A 19,124-nucleotide genomic window follows, 5' to 3' on the forward strand; every position below is an offset into this window, starting at 1 on the left:
CCGTTATTCTGAGGCCATTCCCCCGAATTCTAGTTCACCCCCCAGTGGAAACAACCTCATGTCTCCTTATCTATTCCCTTCATAACCCCCCCCCCAGTTCTTCTTCTAAATTCCAATGAGTATAGTCCCAGTCTACTCAGTCTCTCCTCATAAGCTAACCCCCTTAACTCCGGAATCAACCCAGTGAATCTCCTCTGCACCCCCTCCAGTGCCAGTATATCCTTTCTCAAATAAGGAGAACAAAACTGTACACAGTACTCCAGGTATGGCCTCACCAGCACCGTATACAGCTGCAACATAACTTCCTGGTTTTTAAACTCCATCCCTCTATCAATAAAGCACAAAATTCCATTTGCTGCCTTAATTACCTGCTGCACCTGCAAATCAACCTTTTGCGATTCATGCTCAAGGACACCCAGGTCCCTCTGCACATCAGCATGCTGCATTTTTTCACCATTTAAATCATAGTCCATTTTGCTGTTGTTCCCACCAAAATGGATGACCTCACATTTACCATCATTGTAGTCCCATCTGCCAGACCCTTGCCCAATCAAACTATCTATGTCCCTCTTCAGGTTCTAGTGTCATCTGCGAACTTTGACACACTACTCTTGGTCTCCAATTCCAAATCACAGGAAGGAAATAATGGCCATGCCTGGAGAATTCGGGGGAATGGCCTCAGAATAACGGGAAGTTTTGTTCTCACTTGAGAAAGGGTGTACTGGCACTGGAGAGATGAGAGATTCATTAGATTCAGGATGTAATGTTAGAGTCATAGATTTTTAAAAGCATGGAATGTGAGTAAAATATAGAATTAGAGGCTATGTTGGGGATGACTTGGAAAAAATCAACACACTCCGATGCCATCTCGGGCACACTTCCAGAAGTAATGATTCACTACAGAATTAGTAGTGACTTGGAATCAAGTGGTTTGAATCGGAAAAGCCAGCTTAAAAAAAGTATCAGGAGGAAACAAACAAAAAAAGATCGATAAGAATAATGCGGTGTACATGGACTATAAAAAGGCATTGGATATAAAGCAATGCAGAGGACTTGTGAGAAAAGTTTCAGTTCATGGAATAAAACAGACATTAGCAACGTAGAGAGAAAAAAATGGCTGAAAATTGGAAGCAGAACGTGATGCTCAATGGATATATTTCGGGCAGAGAAAGGGTTGTAGGGATGTTCCCCAGGGATCGGGATTGTGACCCATGCTTTATCTGGAATATATTCTGATCTCGATCTTGATGTGCAGGGGACAATTTCAAATTTTGCAAACACATAAAGGTATGAAGTATTATAAACTGTGAGGAGGACAGTGTGGAACTCCAAATGGGTAATGACAAGTTGCTGAAGTGGGCATATAGTTGGCAGCAATAATTTGTGGCATTGAAGTGAGAACTGATGGATTTGGTTGGAAGAAAACGGAGAGACAAAAAATAAGGTGTACAATTCTCAATGAGGGCAGGAACTGGGGAACGTGTGCACATGCACATCGATCAAAGTACAAAGAAAATTACAGCACAGGAACAGGCCCTTTGGCCCTCCAAGCCTCAACCGACTATGCTGCCCGACTGAACTAAAACCCCCTACCCTTCCGGGGACCATATCCCTCTATTCCCATCCTATTCATGGACTTGTCAAGACGCCCCTTAAAAGTCACTACCCTCCCCGCTTCCACTACCTTCCCCAGCAACGAGTTCCAGGCACCCACCACCATCTGTGTAAAAAGTCTGCCCCGCACAAATCCTTTAAACCTCGTACCTTGAAGCTGTGCCCCCTAGTAATTGATTCTACCACCCTGGGAAAAAGCTTCTGACTATCCACTCTGTCCATGCCTCTCATAATCTTGTAGACTTCTTTCAGGTCGCCCCTCAACCTCCGTCGTTCCAGTGAGAACAAACCAAGTTTCTCCAACCTCTTCTCATGGCTAATGTCCTCCTACCAGGCGACATCCTGGTAAATCTTTTCTGAACCCTCTCCAAAGCCTCCACATCCTTCTGGTAGAGTGGCGACCAGAATTGAACACTATATTCCGAGTGCAGCCTAACTAAGGTTCCATAAAGCTGCAACATGACTTGCCAATTTTTAAACTCAATGCCCCGGCTGATGAAGGCAAGCATGACATCTGTACCTGCATTGCCACTTTCAGTGACCTGTGTACCTGTACACCCAGATCCCTTTGCCTATCAATACTGTTCAGGGTTCTGCCATTTACTGTACATTTCCTATCTGTATTAGACCTTCCAAAATGCATTACTTCACATTTGTCCGGATTAAACTCCATCTGCCATCTCTCCACCCAAGTCTCCAACTGATCTATATCCGGCTGTATCCTCTGATGGTCCTCGTCACTATCCGCAAATCCACCAACTTTTATGTTATCCGCAAACTTATTAATCAAACCAGTTACATTTTCCTCCAAATCATTTATATATATACTGCGACCCCGTTATAACGCGATGGTTGGGGTCCATAAAATGTTATCGCGAAAAAAGCAGGGTCGCGCTAAATCGGGGTCCTATTTCGGGGTCCAATCAGGGTTAAAAAAAATGGGTCCAATGATTCATCGCGTTATTTCCGAATTTGCGCGAAATCGGTTCCACTGTATTACAAACAGGAGAGGTCCCATCACTGATCCCTGAGGAACAGCACTTGTCACAGCCCTCCATTCAGAAATGCGTCCTTCCACTGCTACCCTCTGTCTTCTTTGACCGAGCCAGTTTTGTATCCACCTTGCCAGCTCACCTCTGATCCAATGCGACTTCACCTTCTGCACCAGTCTGCCATGAGGGACCTTGTCAAAGGATAGAAGCATAGAACCATAGAAAATTACAGCTCAGAAACAGGCCTTTTGGCCCTTCTTGTCTGTGCCGAACCATTTTATGCCGAGTCCCACTGACCTGCACTTGGACCATATCCCTCCACAACCCTCTCATCCATGAACCCGTCCAAGTTTTTCTTAAATGTTAAAAGTGATGGATTTGGTTGGAAGAAAACCACTTTATCCGGCAGCTCATTCCACACTCCCACCACTCTCTGCGTGAAGAAGCCCCCCCTAATATTCCCTTTAAACTTTTCTCCTTTCACCCTTAACCCATGCCCTCTCGTTTTTTTCTCCCCTAGCCTCAGCGGAAAAAGCCTGCTTGCATTCACTCTATCAATACCCATCAAAATCTTATACACCTCTATCAAATCTCCCCTCAATCTTCTACGCTCCAGGGAATAAAGTCCCAACCTGTTCAATCTCTCTCTGTAACTCAGCTTCTCAAGTCCCGGCAACATCCTTGTGAACCTTCTCTGCACTCTTTAAATCTTATTTACATCCTTCCTGTAACTAGGTGACCAAAACTGTACACAATACTCCAAATTCGGCCTCACTGATGCCTTATATAACCTTACCATAACACTCCAGCTTTTATACTCGATACTCCGATTTATAAAGGCCAATGTACCAAAGGCACTCTTTACGACCCTATCCACCTGTGACGTCACTTTTAGGGAATTCTGTACCTGTATTCCCAGATCCCTCTGTTCAGCTGCACTCTTCAGAGTCCTACCATTTACCCTGTACGTTCTACTTTGATTTGTCCTTCCAAAGTGCAATATCTCACACTTGTCTGCGTTAAATTCCATTTGCCATTTTTCTAGTTGGTCCAAATCCCTCTGCAAGCTTTGAAAACCTTCCTCACTGTCCACTACACCTCCAATCTTTGTATCATCAGCAAACTTGCTGATCCAATTTACCACATTATCATCCAGATCATTGATATAGATGACAAACAACAATGGACCCAACACCGATCCCTGCGGCACACCACTAGTCACAGGCCTCCACTCAGAGAAGCAATCCTCCACAACCACTCTCTGGTTTCTTCCACTGAGCCAGTGTCTTATCCAATTTACTACCTCCCCATGTATACCGAGCGACTGAACCTTCCTAACTAACCTCCCAAGAGGGACCTTGTCAAAGGATCATTAAGATCATTGAACGTGACGGAATGTGTCCGCTTTGCTATGGGTACGATTGTGAAAAGTCCGACTGTGATTTACTGCAAGGTGAAAGTGAATGGAAAATTTGGGTTTGAGGGTATAAAGCTACAGGAGGATGGAGTCAGTGAGATCAGACAGTGTGTAACCCAGGGAGGATGGAGTCAGTGAGATCAGACAGTGTGTAACCCGGGGAGGATGGAGTCAGTGAGATCAGACAGTGTGTAACCCGGGGAGGATGGAGTCAGTGAGATCAGACAGTGTGTAACCCGGGGAGGATGGAGTCAGTGAGATCAGACAGTGTGTAACCCGGGGAGGATGGGGTCAGTGATATCAGACAGTGTGTAACCTGGGGAGGATGGAGTCAGTGAGATCTGACAGTGTGTAACCCGGGGAGGATGGAGTCAGTGAGATCAGACAGTGTGTAACCCGGGGAGGATGGAGTCAGTGAGATCAGACAGTGTGTAACCCCGGGGAGGATGGAGTCAGTGAGATCAGACAGTGTGTAACCCGGGGAGGATGGAGTCAGTGAGATCAGACAGTGTGTAACCCGGGGAGGATGGGGTCAGTGATATCAGACAGTGTGTAACCTGGGGAGGATGGAGTCAGTGAGATCTGACAGTGTGTAACCCGGGGAGGATGGAGTCAGTGAGATCAGACAGTGTGTAACCCGGGGAGGATGGAGTCAGTGAGATCAGACAGTGTGTAACCCGATCGGAAAATGCTTCCCAACCCTAGTCATTTCCACTTCCACGAACACCATATGAATTCCCTGCCCCCGAGACAGGTTCCCACTATCCGCAGTCTCACTCTGTACTGGCACCAGCAAGATGATCATAGAATGAAGCCTTGAAACGAGAAACCAGGAACAGTTAGCCCGCGCCGCTCCCTGGTCCAAACTAGACCACTCTTTTGTATCCCTCCATTCCCACTTCGTTCATATAGCTGTCTAGATAAGTCTTAAACGTTCCCAGTGTGTCCGCCTCCACCACCTTGCCCGGCAACACATTCCAGGCCCCCACGACCCTCTGTGTGAAATATGTCCTTCTGATATCTGTGTTAAACCTCCCCCCCTTCACCTTGAACCTATGACCCCTCGTGAACGTCACCACCGACCCGGGGAAAAGCTTCCCACCGTTCACCCTATCTATGCCTTTCATAATTTTATACACCTCTATTAAGTCTCCCCTCAACCTCCGTCTTTCCAACGAGAACAACCCCAGTTTCCCCAATCTCTCCTCATAACCAAGCCCCTCCATACCAGGCAACATCCTGGTAAACCTCCTCTGTACTCTCTCCAAAGCCTCCACGTCCTTCTGGTAGTGTGGCGACCAGAACTGGACGCAGTATTCCAAATGCGGCCGAACCAACGTTCTATACATCTGCAACATCAGACCCCAACTTTTATACTCTATGCCCCGTCCTATAAAGGGAAGCATGCCATATGCCTTCTTCACCACCTTCTCCACCTGTGACGTCACCTTCAAAGATCTGTGGACTTGCACACCCAGGTCCCTCTGCGTCTCTACACCCTTTATGGTTCTTCCATTTATCGTGTAGCTCCTCCCTACATTATTCCCACCAAAATGCACCACTTCGCATTTATCAGGATTGAACTCCACCTGCCATTTCCTTGCCCAAATTTCCAGCCTATCTATATCCTTCTGTAGCCTCTGACAATGTTCCTCACTATCTGCAAGTCCTGCCAGTTTTGTGTCGTCCGCAAACTTACTGATCACCCCAGTTACTCCTTCTTCCAGATCATTTATATAAATCACAAACAGCAGAGGTCCCAATACAGAGCCCTGCGGTACACCACTAGTCACAGGCCTCCAGCCGGAAAAAGACCCTTCCACTACCACCCTCTGTCTTCTATGACCAAGCCAGTTCTCCACCCATCTAGCCACCTCCCCCTTTATCCCATGGGATCCAACCTTTTTCACTAGCCTACCATGAGGGACTTTGTCAAATGCTTTACTAAAGTCCATATAGACAACATCCACGGCCCTTCCTTCGTCAACCATTTTGGTCACTTCTTCAAAAAACACCACCAGGTTCGTGAGGCATGACCTCCCTCTCACAAAACCATGTTGACTATCGTTAATGAGTTTATTCCTTTCTAAATGCGCATACATCCTATCTTTAAGAATCTTCTCCAACAACTTCCCCACCACGGACGTCAAGCTCACCGGCCTATAATTACCCGGGTTATCCTTCCTACCCTTCTTAAATAACGGGACCACATTGGCTATCCTCCAATCCTCTGGGACCTCACCTGTGTCCAGTGACGAGACAAAGATTTGCGCCAGAGGCCCAACGATTTCACCTCTCGTCTCCCTGAGCAGCCTTGGATAGATTCCATCAGGCCCTGGGGATTTGTCAGTCTTTATATTCTCTAACAAACCTAACACTTCCTCCTTTGTAATGGAGATTTTCTCCAACGGTTCAACACTCCCCTCCGAGACACTCCCAGTCAACACATCCCTCTCCTTAGTGAATACCGACGCAAAGTATTCATTTAGGATCTCCCCAACCTCTTTGGGCTCCAAGCATAAGTCCCCACTTTTGTCCCTGAGAGGTCCGATTTTTTCCCTAACAACCCTTTTGTTCCTAACGTATGAATAAAATGCCTTGGGATTCTCCTTAATCCTGTCTGCCCAGAACATTTCGTGACCCCTTTTTGCTCTTCTAATTCCCCGTTTGAGTATTTTCCTACTTTCATTATACTCCTCCAGAGCTCCCTCCGTTTTTAGCTGCTTGGACCTAACATACGCCTCTCTTTTCCTTTTGACCAGTCCCTCAATTTCCCTGGTTATCCACGGTTCTCTAATCCTACCCTTCCTATCCTTCTTTTTTACAGGCACATGCTTGTCCTGTAGCCCTAACAACCGTTCCTTAAAAGACTGCCATATAGCAGATGTGGATTTACCCTCAAACAGCCTCTCCCAATCAAGAGCTGCCAATTTCTGCCTGATCCCAATAAAGTTAGCCTTCCCCCAATCCAACACCTTACCCTTGGGACACCACTCATCCTTTTCCATCACTATCCTAAAGCTAACAGAATTGTGGTCACTATTTGCCACATGTTCCCCAACCAAAACTTTGAAGACCTGACCGGGCTCATTCCCCAGCACCAGGTCCAGTATAGCCCCCTCTCTAGTTGGGCTGTCCACATATTGTTCCAACGAACCCTCCTGTACACATTTTACAAATGCCTCACCATCCAGAGTCCCTGCCCTCAGCGATTTCCAGTCTATACCAGGGAAATTGAAGTCTCCCACTACAACAACCCTATATTTCCTGCACCTATCCAGTATCTCCTGACATATCCATTCTTCCACTTCCCTTGGGCTGTTGGGGGGCCTGTAGTACACCCCCAACATAGTGACTGCGCCTTTCCTGTTTCTAAGCTCCACCCAGAGTGACTCGCTACACGACTCCTCCGAATTGTCCTCCCTCTGCACCGCTGTAATATGCTCTCCAACCAATACCGCTACTCCCCCACCTCTTTTGGCCCCTCCTCTGTCTCGCCTAAAACACTTGTACCCTGGAATATTCAGCTGCCAGTCCTGTCCCTCTTTCAACCAAGTCTCTGTCACCACAACCACATCCAAATTCCTCGTGCGCATTAAGGCCCCAAGTTCGTCTGTTTTACCTGCTACGCTCCTTGCATTGAAGTAGAAGCACTCCAGACCCCCAGGCTCAGTGAGGTCGTCCTCCCCCAGAGTGCTCTTCTTCTTTGCCAGCCTTGTCCCAGCCCCAAGCTCGTCCCCAGCCACCACACTTATAGACCTAATAGTTTGATCCCCACCCCCCTGCCATACTAGTTTAAACCCCCCCGAACTGCATTAGCAAAGCTCCCAGCCAGGATATTTGTGCCCTTCCAACTTAGTTGTGACCCCTCCCTCTTGTACAGGTGCCATCCTCTCCTGAAAACCTCCCATTGGTCGATGAAAATAAAGCCCTCCCTCCTGGACCAGTCCTTTAGCCAGGCATTCATTTGAACCAACTCCCTATTCTTATCCTCACTGGCACGAGGCATTGGGAGCAGCCCAGAGATGGCCACCCTAGTGACCCTACTTTTTAACCTATTTCCCAACTCCCTGAATTGCTCTCTTAGGACCCCCCTACTCTTCCTATCTACGTCATTTCCACCAATGTGTATAATGACATCCGTTTCTTTATCTTCCCCTTTTAAAATGCCTCCTATCCGCTCGGAGACATCCGTGACCCCAGCACCAGGTAGGCAGACTTCTATCAAGTTGCCCCTCAACCTCCGTCGTTCCAGTGAGGACAAACCAAATTTCTCCAAACTCTCTTCATAGCTAATGCCCTCCATACCAGGCAATATCCTTTCTGTACCCTCTCCAAAGCCTCCAGATCCTTCTGGTAGTGTGACGACCAGTATTGAACACTATTTTTCCCAGCACAGCCTAACTAAGGTTCTATAAAGCTGCAACATGACTTGCCAATTTTTAAACTCAGTGCCCCAACCGATGAAGGCAAGCGTGCCTTTGCCTTCTTGACTACTTTCTCCACCTGCGTGGCCACTTTCAGTGACCTGTGTCCCTGTACACCCAGATCCCTCTGTCAATCAATATTCTTAAGGGTTCTGTCATTTACTGTATATTTTCTATCTGTATTAGACCTTCCAAAATGCATTACCTCACATATGTCTGGATTAAACTCTATCTGCCATCTCTCCGCCCAAGCCTCCAACCTATCTATATCCTGCTGTATCCTTTGATGGTCCTCATCGCTATCCGCAAATCCACCAACTTTTCTGTCGTCTACGAACTTACAAATCAATCTAGTTACATTTTCCTCCAAATAGCAAAGTTTCAAGCACTGATCCATGAGGAACGTCACTTGACACAGGCCTCCATTCAGAAACACACCCTTCCACTTCTACCCTCTGTCTTCTTTGACTGAGCCAGTTATGTATCCACCTTGCCAGCTCACCCCTGGTCCCATGCGACTTCACCTGCACCAGTCGGCCATGATGGACCTTGTCAAAGGCCTTACTGAAGTCTATATAAATAACGTCCACTGCCCTACCCTCATCAATCATCTTCGCCACTTCCTCAAAAAACTCGAAGTTTGTGAGACACGACCTCCCCTTCACAAAACCATGTTGCCTCTCGCTAATCGGTCCATCCTCCCCGGGTTACACACTGACTGATCTCACTGTCTCCATCCTCTCTGGGTTACACACTGTCTGACCTCACTGACTCCATCCTCCCCGGGTTACACACTGTCTGATCTCACTGACTCCATCCTCCCCGGGTTACACACTGTCTGATCTCACTGACTCCATCCTCCCCGGGTTACACACTGTCTGATCTCACTGACTCCATCCTCCCCGGGTTACACACTGTCTGATCTCACTGACTCCATCCTCCCCGGGTTACACACTGTCTGATCTCACTGACTCCATCCTCCCCGGGTTACACACTGTCTGATCTCACTGACTCCATCCTCCCCGGGTTACACACTGTCTGATCTCACTGACTCCATCCTCCCCGGGTTACACACTGTCTGATCTCACTGACTCCATCCTCCTGTAGCTTTATACCCTCAAACCCAAATTTTCCATTCACTTTCACCTTGAAGTAAATCACAGTCGGGCTTTGCACAATCGTATCCATAGCAAAGCGGGCACATTCTTTCAATGATCTTAATGATCCTTTGACTGGGTCCCTCATGGCAGACTGGTGCAGGTGTCAGATAGACACCGATCTTTGCACCTGGAAGCGTGCAGTGTCTGTAATACTCATCCAGCTCTTCTCCAGATGAGACAATGGATAGATTTGCTAGAGAGGGAATTGCACCCGCACTGTGAGTTTACCAAACAAACAGGTCCTTTGGAAACTGAGACCGGTTATTAATTGCGCAACAGATTACTTTGCTAATCTGATAATTAGAATCTATCCGACACACACAGGTCTTTGCACGTGCAAGTGTCTGAATGAAGCAAAAAGCTCTTCTCCAGATGACACAATGGATAGATTTGATAGGGAATTGAGCCTGGACTGTTAGTTTACCAGACAAAGAAGTCCTGAGGAAACTGAAACTACTTATTAATAATTGGAAGTAAAACTATGTTTGGTTCCAGGAGAGATGCTGCATTTTGTGAGGTAAATATTTCTAGTGGCTGGGTTGAAAGAGGGAAGTGAGTGACATCAGCGTCACGGGTGAGGGAGTTCCTGAGTACTGGAATTGTCCTATAGATAGCTGGTATTGGGAACTGCCTATATTGAGCTCAAACAACTGAGCTTCTTGTCTGGAACTGAGCATAATTTAAATTATAATTATTAATAACTGGTTATTGAGGACTGACAGGGAATGTCAGCGGTCTCTACCTGTGATGCTGCTGAAAGAAAGCCAAGCCCAATGGAGAAAGAACATTTGCAGATTGCCTGGGCTTGCCTGGACGCGTTTCAAATCAGAATACACAGGTCGAGTAAAAATGAACGACTGGAGATCTGGAACAAAAACAGAAAATGCTGGAAAATCTCAGTAGCTGTGGCAGCATCGTGGAGAGAGAAACAGAGATAACATTGGGGTTCGAATCAAGAGCCATCGTGGACTCAACATGTTTACTCTGTTTTCTTTCCCTCAGATGCTGCCAGACCTGCTGGGATTTTCCAGCACCTTCTCTTTATATTTCAAGAATTGAACAGAATTAGCAGTGACTCCACGTCACAAAGAAATTTCCTGAAATATTACATGTAAAATGTATGGCTGTTATGGGGAGTTTCTCGGTGGAATTTTACATGGAAAATTGTTCTTGTTACAGGGTGTCAGAATATGGGATCGTCTAACACCACCATGGCTGAAGGATCAGATCCAACATCTTCAACAAGAGTGAAAATGGATGCGGGTAGGTTCAGAAAATAATTAAAATCGTAATTTCTTACAGGACAAAGTTCCAGATTTTGAGCAAGAATCAATGGTTCAAATACAAAGTTAAAAGAGAACAGGGTCTGAGCAGGAAGAGGAATTGAGTGACCATCTAGAGGTTCATCCCAGTCACAGATGTAGGGAGCTCATGAGCTCTGGTACTGTCCAATAGATAGCTGGGGGCTATAAGGTGAATCTAGACAGTGACGAAACCAGAAAATCCCACTCGAGATCAACGGACCTTTCCATGATCTGCCCCTCCCCCGCTCTGATTCTCCTGCCATGTGGGACGGTAAAATACACCCCAACAAACTGCAGCACGGTTTAAACAGTGAGTTAAGATTCCAGCTGATACCACTGGACAAGTCAAATCTCAGGATCGAACCTGGCTTAATTGATCCTAACTTGTATTATTTATGTAGTGTTCGGATGTTTACTTTGGATGGCAACTACTGAACTGAGCCACTGACTCCATCCTCCCCGGGTTACACACTGTTTGATCTCACTGACTCCATCCTCCCCGGGTTACACACTGTCTGATCTCACTGACTCCATCCTCCCCGGGTTACACACTGTCTGATCTCACTGACTCCATCCTCCCCGGGTTACACACAGTCTGATCTCACTGACTCCATCCTCCCCGGGTTACACACTGTCTGACCTCACTGACTCCATCCTCCCCGGGTTACACACTGTCTGATCTCACTGACCCCATCCTCCCCGGGTTACACACTGTCTGATCTCACTGACTCCATCCTCCCCGGGTTACACACTGTCTGATCTCACTGACTCCATCCTCCCCGGGTTACACACTGCTTGATCTCACTGACCCCATCCTCCCCGGGTTACACACTGCCTGATCTCACTGACCCCATCCTCCCCGGGTTACACACTGTCTGATCTCACTGACTCCATCCTCCCCGGGTTACACACTGTCTGATCTCACTGACTCCATCCTCCCTGGGTTACACACTGTCTGATCTCACTGACTCCATCCCCCTCGTGTTACACACTGTCTGATCTCACTGACTCCATCCTCCCCGGGTTACACACTGTCTGATCTCACTGACTCCATCCCCGGGTTACACACTGTCTGATCTCACTGACGCCCTCCCCGGGTTACACACTGCCTGATCTCACTGACCCCATCCTCCCCGGGTTACACACTGTCTGATCTCACTGACTCCATCCTCCCCGGGTTACACACTGTCTGATCTCACTGACTCCATCCTCCCCGGGTTACGCACTGTCTGGTCTCACTGACTCCATCAAAGAAAATTACAGCACAGGAACAGGTCCTTAGGTCCTCTTAGCCTTGACCATGCTGCCCGAATTAACTAAAATCCCCAACCCTTCCAGGGACCCTATCCCTCTATTCCCATCCTATTTATGTATTTGTCCAAATGCCCCTTGAAACTCACAATCGTATCTGTTTCGACTACCTCCCCCGGCAGTGAGTTCCAGACACCCACCACCCTCAGTGTAAAAAAACTTGCCTCGTACATCTCCTTTAAGTCTTGCCCTTCGCACCTTAAACCTATGCTCCCTAATAATTGACTCTTCCACCCTGGGAAGCAGCTTCTGACTATCCACTCTGTCCATGCCCCTCATAATCTTGTAGACTTCTATCAAGTCGCCCCTCAACCTCCGTCATTCCAGTGAGGACAAACCAAATTTCTCCAAACTCTCTTCATAGCTAATGCCCCCCATACCAGGCAACATCCTTTCTGTACCCTCTCCAAAGCCTCCAGATCCTTCTGGTAGTGTGACGACCAGTATTGAACACTATTTTTCCCAGCGCAACCTAACTAAGGTTCTATAAAGCTGCAACATGTCTTGCCAATTTTTAAGCTCAATGCCCCAACCGATGAAGGCAAGCGTGCTTTTGCCTTCTTGACTACCTTCTCCACCTGCATTGCCACTTTCAGTGACCTGTGTACCTGTACACCCAGTTCCCTCTGCCAATCAATAATCTTAAGGGTTCTGTCATTTACTGTATATTTCCTATCTGTATTAGACCTTTCAAAATGCATTACCTCACATATGTCTGGATTAAACTCTACCTGCCATCTCTCCACCCAAGCCTCCAACCGATCTATATCCTGCTGTATCCTTTGACGGTCATCATCGCTATCCGCAAATCCACCAACTTTTCTGTCGTCCACGAACTTTAATCAATCTAGTTACATTTTCCTCCAAATATATTAGGAACAGCAAAGGTTCAAGCACTGATCCATGAGGAACGTTACTTGTCACAGGCCTCCATTCAGAAACACACCCTTCCACTTCTACCCTCTGTCTTCTTTGACTGAGCCAGTTCTGTATCCACCTTGCCAGCTCACCCCTGGTCCCATGCGACTTCACCTGCACCAGTCTGCCATGATGGACCTTGTCAAAGGCCTTACTGAAGTCTATATAAAGAACATCCACTGCCCTACCCTCATCAATCATCTTCACCACTTCCTCAAAAAACTCGATGAAGTTAGTGAGACACGACATCCCCTTCACAAAACCATGTTGCCTCTCGCTAATCTGTCCACTCTCCCCGGGGTACACACTGTCTGACCTCACTGACTCCATCCTCCCCGGGTTACACACTGTCTGATCTCACTGACTCCATCCTCCCCGGGTTACACACTGTCTGATCTCACTGACTCCATCCTCCCCAGGTTACACACTGTCTGATCTCACTGACTCCATCCTCCCCGGGTTACACGTTGTCTGATCTCACTGACTCCATCCTCCCCGGGTTACACACTGTCTGATCTCACTGACTCCATCCTCCCCGGGTTACACACTGTCTGATCTCACTGACTCCATCCTCCCCGGGTTACACACTGTCTGATCTCACTGACTCCATCCTCCCCGGGTTACACACTGTCTGATCTCACTGACTCCATCCTCCCCGGGTTACACACTGTCTGATCTCACTGACTCCATCCTCCTGTAGCTTTATACCCTCAAACCCAAATTTTCCATTCACTTTCACCTTGAAGTAAATCACAGTCGGGCTTTGCACAATCGTACCCATAGCAAAGCGGGCACATTCTTTCAATGATCTTAATGATCCTTTGACAGGGTCCCTCATGGCAGACTGGTGCAGGTGTCAGATAGACACCCATCTTTGCACCTGGAAGCGTGCAGTGTCTGTAATAATCAATGAGCTCTTCTCCAGATGACACAATGGATAGATTTGATAGAGAGGGAATTGCACCCGCACTGTGAGTTTACCAAACAAACAGGTCCTTTGGAAACTGAGACCGGTTATTAATTGCGCAACAGATACTTTGCTAATCTGATAATTAGAATCTATCCGACGCACAGAGGTCTTTGCACGTGCAAGTGTCTGAATGAAGCAAAAAGCTCTTCTCCAGATGACTCAATGGATAGATTTGATAGGGAATTGAGCCTGGACTGTTAGTTTACCAGACAAAGAAGTCCTGAGGAAACTGAAACTACTTGTTAATAATTGGAAGTAAAACTATGTTTGGTTCCAGGAGAGATGCTGCGTTTTGTGAGGTAAATATTTCTAGTGGCTCGGTAGAAAGAGGGAAGTGAGTGACATCAGCGTCACGGGTGAGGGAGTTCCTGAGTACTGGAATTGTCCTATCGATAGCTGGTATTGGGAACTGCCTATATTGAGCTCAAACAACTGAGCTTCTTGTCTGGAACTGAGCATAATTTAAATTATAATTATTAATAACTGGTTATTGAGGACTGACAGGGAATGTCAGCGGTCTCTAGCTGTGATGCTGCTGAAAGAAAGCCAAGCCCAATGGAGAAAGAACATTTGCAGATTGCCTGGGCTTGCCTGGACGCGTTTCAAATCAGAATACACAGGTCGAGTAAGAATGAAATACTGGCGATCTGGAACAAAAACAGAAAATGCTGGAAAAACTCAGTCGCTGTGGCAGCATCGTGGAGAGAGAAACAGAGATAACATTGGGGTTCGAACCAAGAGTCATCGTGGACTCAACATGTTTACTCTGTTTTCTTTCATTCAGATGCTGCCAGACCTGCTGGGATTTTCCAGCACCTTCTCTTTATATTTCAAGAATTGAACAGAATTAGCAGTGACTCCGTGTCGCAAATAAATTTCCTGAAATATTACATGTAAAAGGTATGGCTGTTATGGGGAGTTTCTCGGTGCAATTTCATGTGGAAACTTGTATTTATTACAGAGTGTCAGAATATGGGATCGTCTAACACCACCATGGCTGAAGGATCAGATCCAACATCTTCAACAAGAGTGAAAATGGATGCGGGTAGGTTCAGAAAATAATTAAAATCGTAATTTCATACAGGACAAAGTTCCAGATTTTGAGCAAGAACCAACGGTTCAAATACAAAGTTAAAAGAGAACAGGGTCTGAGTAGGAAGAGGAATTGAGTGACCATCTAGAGGTTCATCCCAGTCACAGATGTAGGGAGCTCATGAGCTCTGGTACTGTCCAATAGATAGCTGGGGGCTATAAGGTGAATCCAGACAGTGACGAAACCAGAAAATCCCACTCGAGATCAACGGACCTTTCCATGATCTGCCCCTCCCCCGCTCTGATTCTCCTGCCATGTGGGACGGTAAAATACACCCCAACAAACTGCAGCACGGTTTAAACAGTGAGTTAAAATTCCAGCTGATCCCACTGGACAAGTCAAATCTCAGGATCGAACCTGGCTTAATTGATCCTAACTTTTATTATTTCTGTAGTGTTCGGATGTTTACTTTGGATGGCAACTACTGAACTGAGCCACTGACCCCATCCTCCCCGGGTTACACACTGTCTGATCTCACTGACCCCATCCTCCCCGGGTTACACACTGTCTGATCTCACTGACTCCATCCTCCCCGGGTTACACACTGTCTGATCTCACTGACTCTATCCTCCCCGGGTTACACACTGTCTGATCTCACTGACTCCATCCTCCCCGGGTTACACACTGTCTGATCTCACTGACTCCATCCTCCCCGGGTTAGACACTGTCTGATCTCACTGACTCCATCCTCCCCGGGTTACACACTGTCTGATCTCACTGACTCCATCCTCCCCGGGTTACACACTGTCTGATCTCACTGACTCCATCCTCCCCGGGTTACACACTGTCTGATCTCACTGACTCCATCCTCCCCGGGTTACACACTGTCTGATCTCACTGACCCCATCCTCCCCGGGTTACACACTGTCTGATCTCACTGACTCCATCCTCCCCGGGTTACACACTGTCTGATCTCACTGACTCTATCCTCCCCGGGTTACACACTGTCTGATCTCACTGACTCCATCCTCCCCGGGTTACACACTGTCTGATCTCACTGACTCCATCCTCCCCGGGTTACACACTGTCTGATCTCACTGACTCCATCCTCCCTGGGTTACACACTGTCTGATCTCACTGACTCCATCCTCCCCGGGTTACACACTGTCTGATCTCACTGACTCCATCCTCCCCGGGTTACACACTGTCTGATCTCACTGACTCCATCCTCCCCGGCTTACACACTGTCTGATCTCACTGACTCCATCCTCCCCGGGTTACACACTGTCTGATCTCACTGACTCCATCCTCCCCGGGTTACACACTGTCTGATCTCACTGACTCCATCCTCCCCGGGTTACACACTGTCTGATCTCACTGACTCCATCCTCCCCGGGTTACACACTGTCTGATCTCACTGGCTCCATCCTCCCCGGGTTACACACTGTCTGATCTCACTGACTCCATCCTCCCCGGGTTACACACTGTCTGATCTCACTGACTCCATCCTCCCCGGGTTACACACTGTCTGATCTCACTGGCTCCATCCTCCCCGGGTTACACACTGTCTGATCTCACTGACTCCATCCTCCCCGGGTTACACACTGTCTGATCTCACTGACTCCATCCTCCCCGGGTTACACACTGTCTGATCTCACTGACTCCATCCTCCCCGGGTTACACACTGTCTGATCTCACTGACTCCATCCTCCCCGGGTTACACAGTGTCTGATCTCACTGACTCCATCCTCCCCGGGTTACACACTGACTGATCTCACTGACTCCATCCTCCCCGGGTTACACACTGTCTGATCTCACTGGCTCCATCCTCCCCGGGTTACACACTGTCTGATCTCACTGACTCCATCCTCCCCGGGTTACACACTGTCTGATCTCACTGACTCCATCCTCCCCGGGTTACACACTGTCTGATCTCACTGGCTCCATCCTCCCCGGGTTACACACTGTCTGATCTCACTGACTCCATCCTCCCCGGGTTACACACTGTCTGATCTCACTGACTCCATCCTCCCCGGGTTACACACTGTCTGATCTCACTGACTCCATCCTCCCCGGGTTACACACTGTCTGATCTCACTGACTCCATCCTCCCCGGGTTACACAGTGTCTGATCTCACTGACTCCATCCTCCCTGGGTTACACACTGTCTGATCTCACTGACTCCATCCTCCCCGGGTTACACACTGTCTGATCTCACTGGCTCCATCCTCCCCGGGTTACACACTGTCTGATCTCACTGACTCCATCCTCCCCGGGTTACACACTGTCTGATCTCACTGACTCCATCCTCCCCGGGTTACACACTGTCTGATCTCACTGACTCCATCCTCCCCGGGTTACACACTGTCTGATCTCACTGACTCCATCCTCCCCGGGTTACACACTGTCTGATCTCACTGACTCCATCCTCCCCGGGTTACACAGTGTCTGATCTCACTGACTCCATCCTCCCTGGGTTACACACTGTCTGATCTCACTGACTCCCTCCTCCCCGGGTTACACACTGTCTGATCCCTCTGATGAAGTTTCAACAAAATAATAAAATATTTATTAAACAAGGAAAGAGAAATTGTAATCAACTGCTGCACTCCAACTATACCTTTCTGAGTCTATAAATATTTACAAGGTAACATGTTCTGAAATCTATTTAACGCTTTGATGTTCTCGATGAGTAAACAGTACATGTAAATCAGTAGGCAAACTGTGGGCAGATACACTGCTCTCTGTGGCCATGTGACAGATGTCTCCCAAGCACCCTCTGTGGATTTTCTTTTATCAATCCTTCATTCTCAATGCTGATCTCACTGAGACAACTTTTTTTTATTCATTCATGAGACTTGGGCGTTGCTGGCTGGCCAAAGCGTTTATTGTTCATTCCTAGTTGCCCTTAGTGAGTTGCTAAGATATTTCAGAGGGCAATTGAGAGTCAACCACAGAGCTGTCGCTCTGGAGTCACATGTAGGCCAGACCACGTAAGGACAGCAGACTTCCCTCCCTAAAGGACATCAGTGAAGCATCAACAATGCTGACCATCAACACTGTTTCCATGGTCATCGGTAGATTCTTAATTCCAGATTTTTTAAAAAATTCAAATTTCGCAAGCTGCCATGGCGGGATTCGAACCCGGTCCCCGAAACATTAGCTGAGTTTCTGGATGAATAGTCTAGCATTAATAAAACTAGGCCATTGCTTCATTTGGACTCTGTTTTCCATATGAGTGATGCAATCTTTGCTGTTGAAGAGCACGCTTTGGAATCTTCTCCAATTGATGCTTCTATTGAATGTCTTCATCAAGAATACACTGCCAGGATTTCAGCCTCTCTTTATTGTGTCCATCTGCCCTGGATCACCACATAGATTCAAGCTTCACTTGCCGCAAACTGGCTATGGCACGTAGCCATGTCAACAGAACACAATGTAATCAGAAGTTGGTGATAGCTTATTGAATCCTATCGGCCTTAATAAGTTGTCACCAACTTCTGATTACATCCGAGGTCTGGCTTCTTGTAAAATGAATTTAAAATCGGCTTCTTGCAGTTGTCTGTACCTCTTGGGACTTTCACTGCTCCTTTCTGTAACAACACTGAACATGACCTTGTTCAGATTCCCACTGTTTGGTGGCACAGTAGTTGGCACTGCTGCATCACAGTGTCAGGGACCCAGGAATCGATTCCAGCCTTGGGTGTCTGTGTGGAGTCTGCACAATCTCCCCTGTCTGCATGGGTTTCCTCCGGATACTCCGGTTCCTCACACACTCCAAAGATGTGCATGTTAGGTGCACTGGCCATGCTAAATTTTCCCCAAAGGATTTGCAGGGGTGAATGACCTCCTACACTGTAGGAATTCTATGATTCTTTCTTCCTTTGAGACTACAATCTTCCTGGAACTTTCTTTTGTTCTATTCCCTGGTTTCCAAAGAACATTTTTTCTTCTTCTTGGGACCAGCCACCCTGCAAT

The 19,124-nt window shown here is 47.4% G+C and overlaps 1 protein-coding gene across 15 annotated transcripts in view; it reads left to right on the forward strand.

Moving 5' to 3' along the window:
- Window positions 1–19,124, forward strand: part of LOC144486167 (NACHT, LRR and PYD domains-containing protein 3-like) — a 131,866-nt gene that overhangs the window by 40,412 nt on the left and 72,330 nt on the right. For all 15 annotated transcript variants that reach the window (XM_078204242.1, XM_078204246.1, XM_078204245.1 and 12 more), the window contains 2 exons: window positions 10,790–10,873; window positions 15,075–15,158. In XM_078204242.1, coding sequence (XP_078060368.1) covers window positions 10,801–10,873; window positions 15,075–15,158 — 157 coding nt within the window. In that variant the 5' untranslated portion in view covers window positions 10,790–10,800. The remainder of the gene's footprint in view (window positions 1–10,789; window positions 10,874–15,074; window positions 15,159–19,124) is intronic.

This window comes from Mustelus asterias, unplaced genomic scaffold (assembly GCF_964213995.1).
Source record: "Mustelus asterias unplaced genomic scaffold, sMusAst1.hap1.1 HAP1_SCAFFOLD_292, whole genome shotgun sequence".
In the NCBI taxonomy this organism is placed as follows: Eukaryota; Metazoa; Chordata; class Chondrichthyes; order Carcharhiniformes; family Triakidae; genus Mustelus; species Mustelus asterias.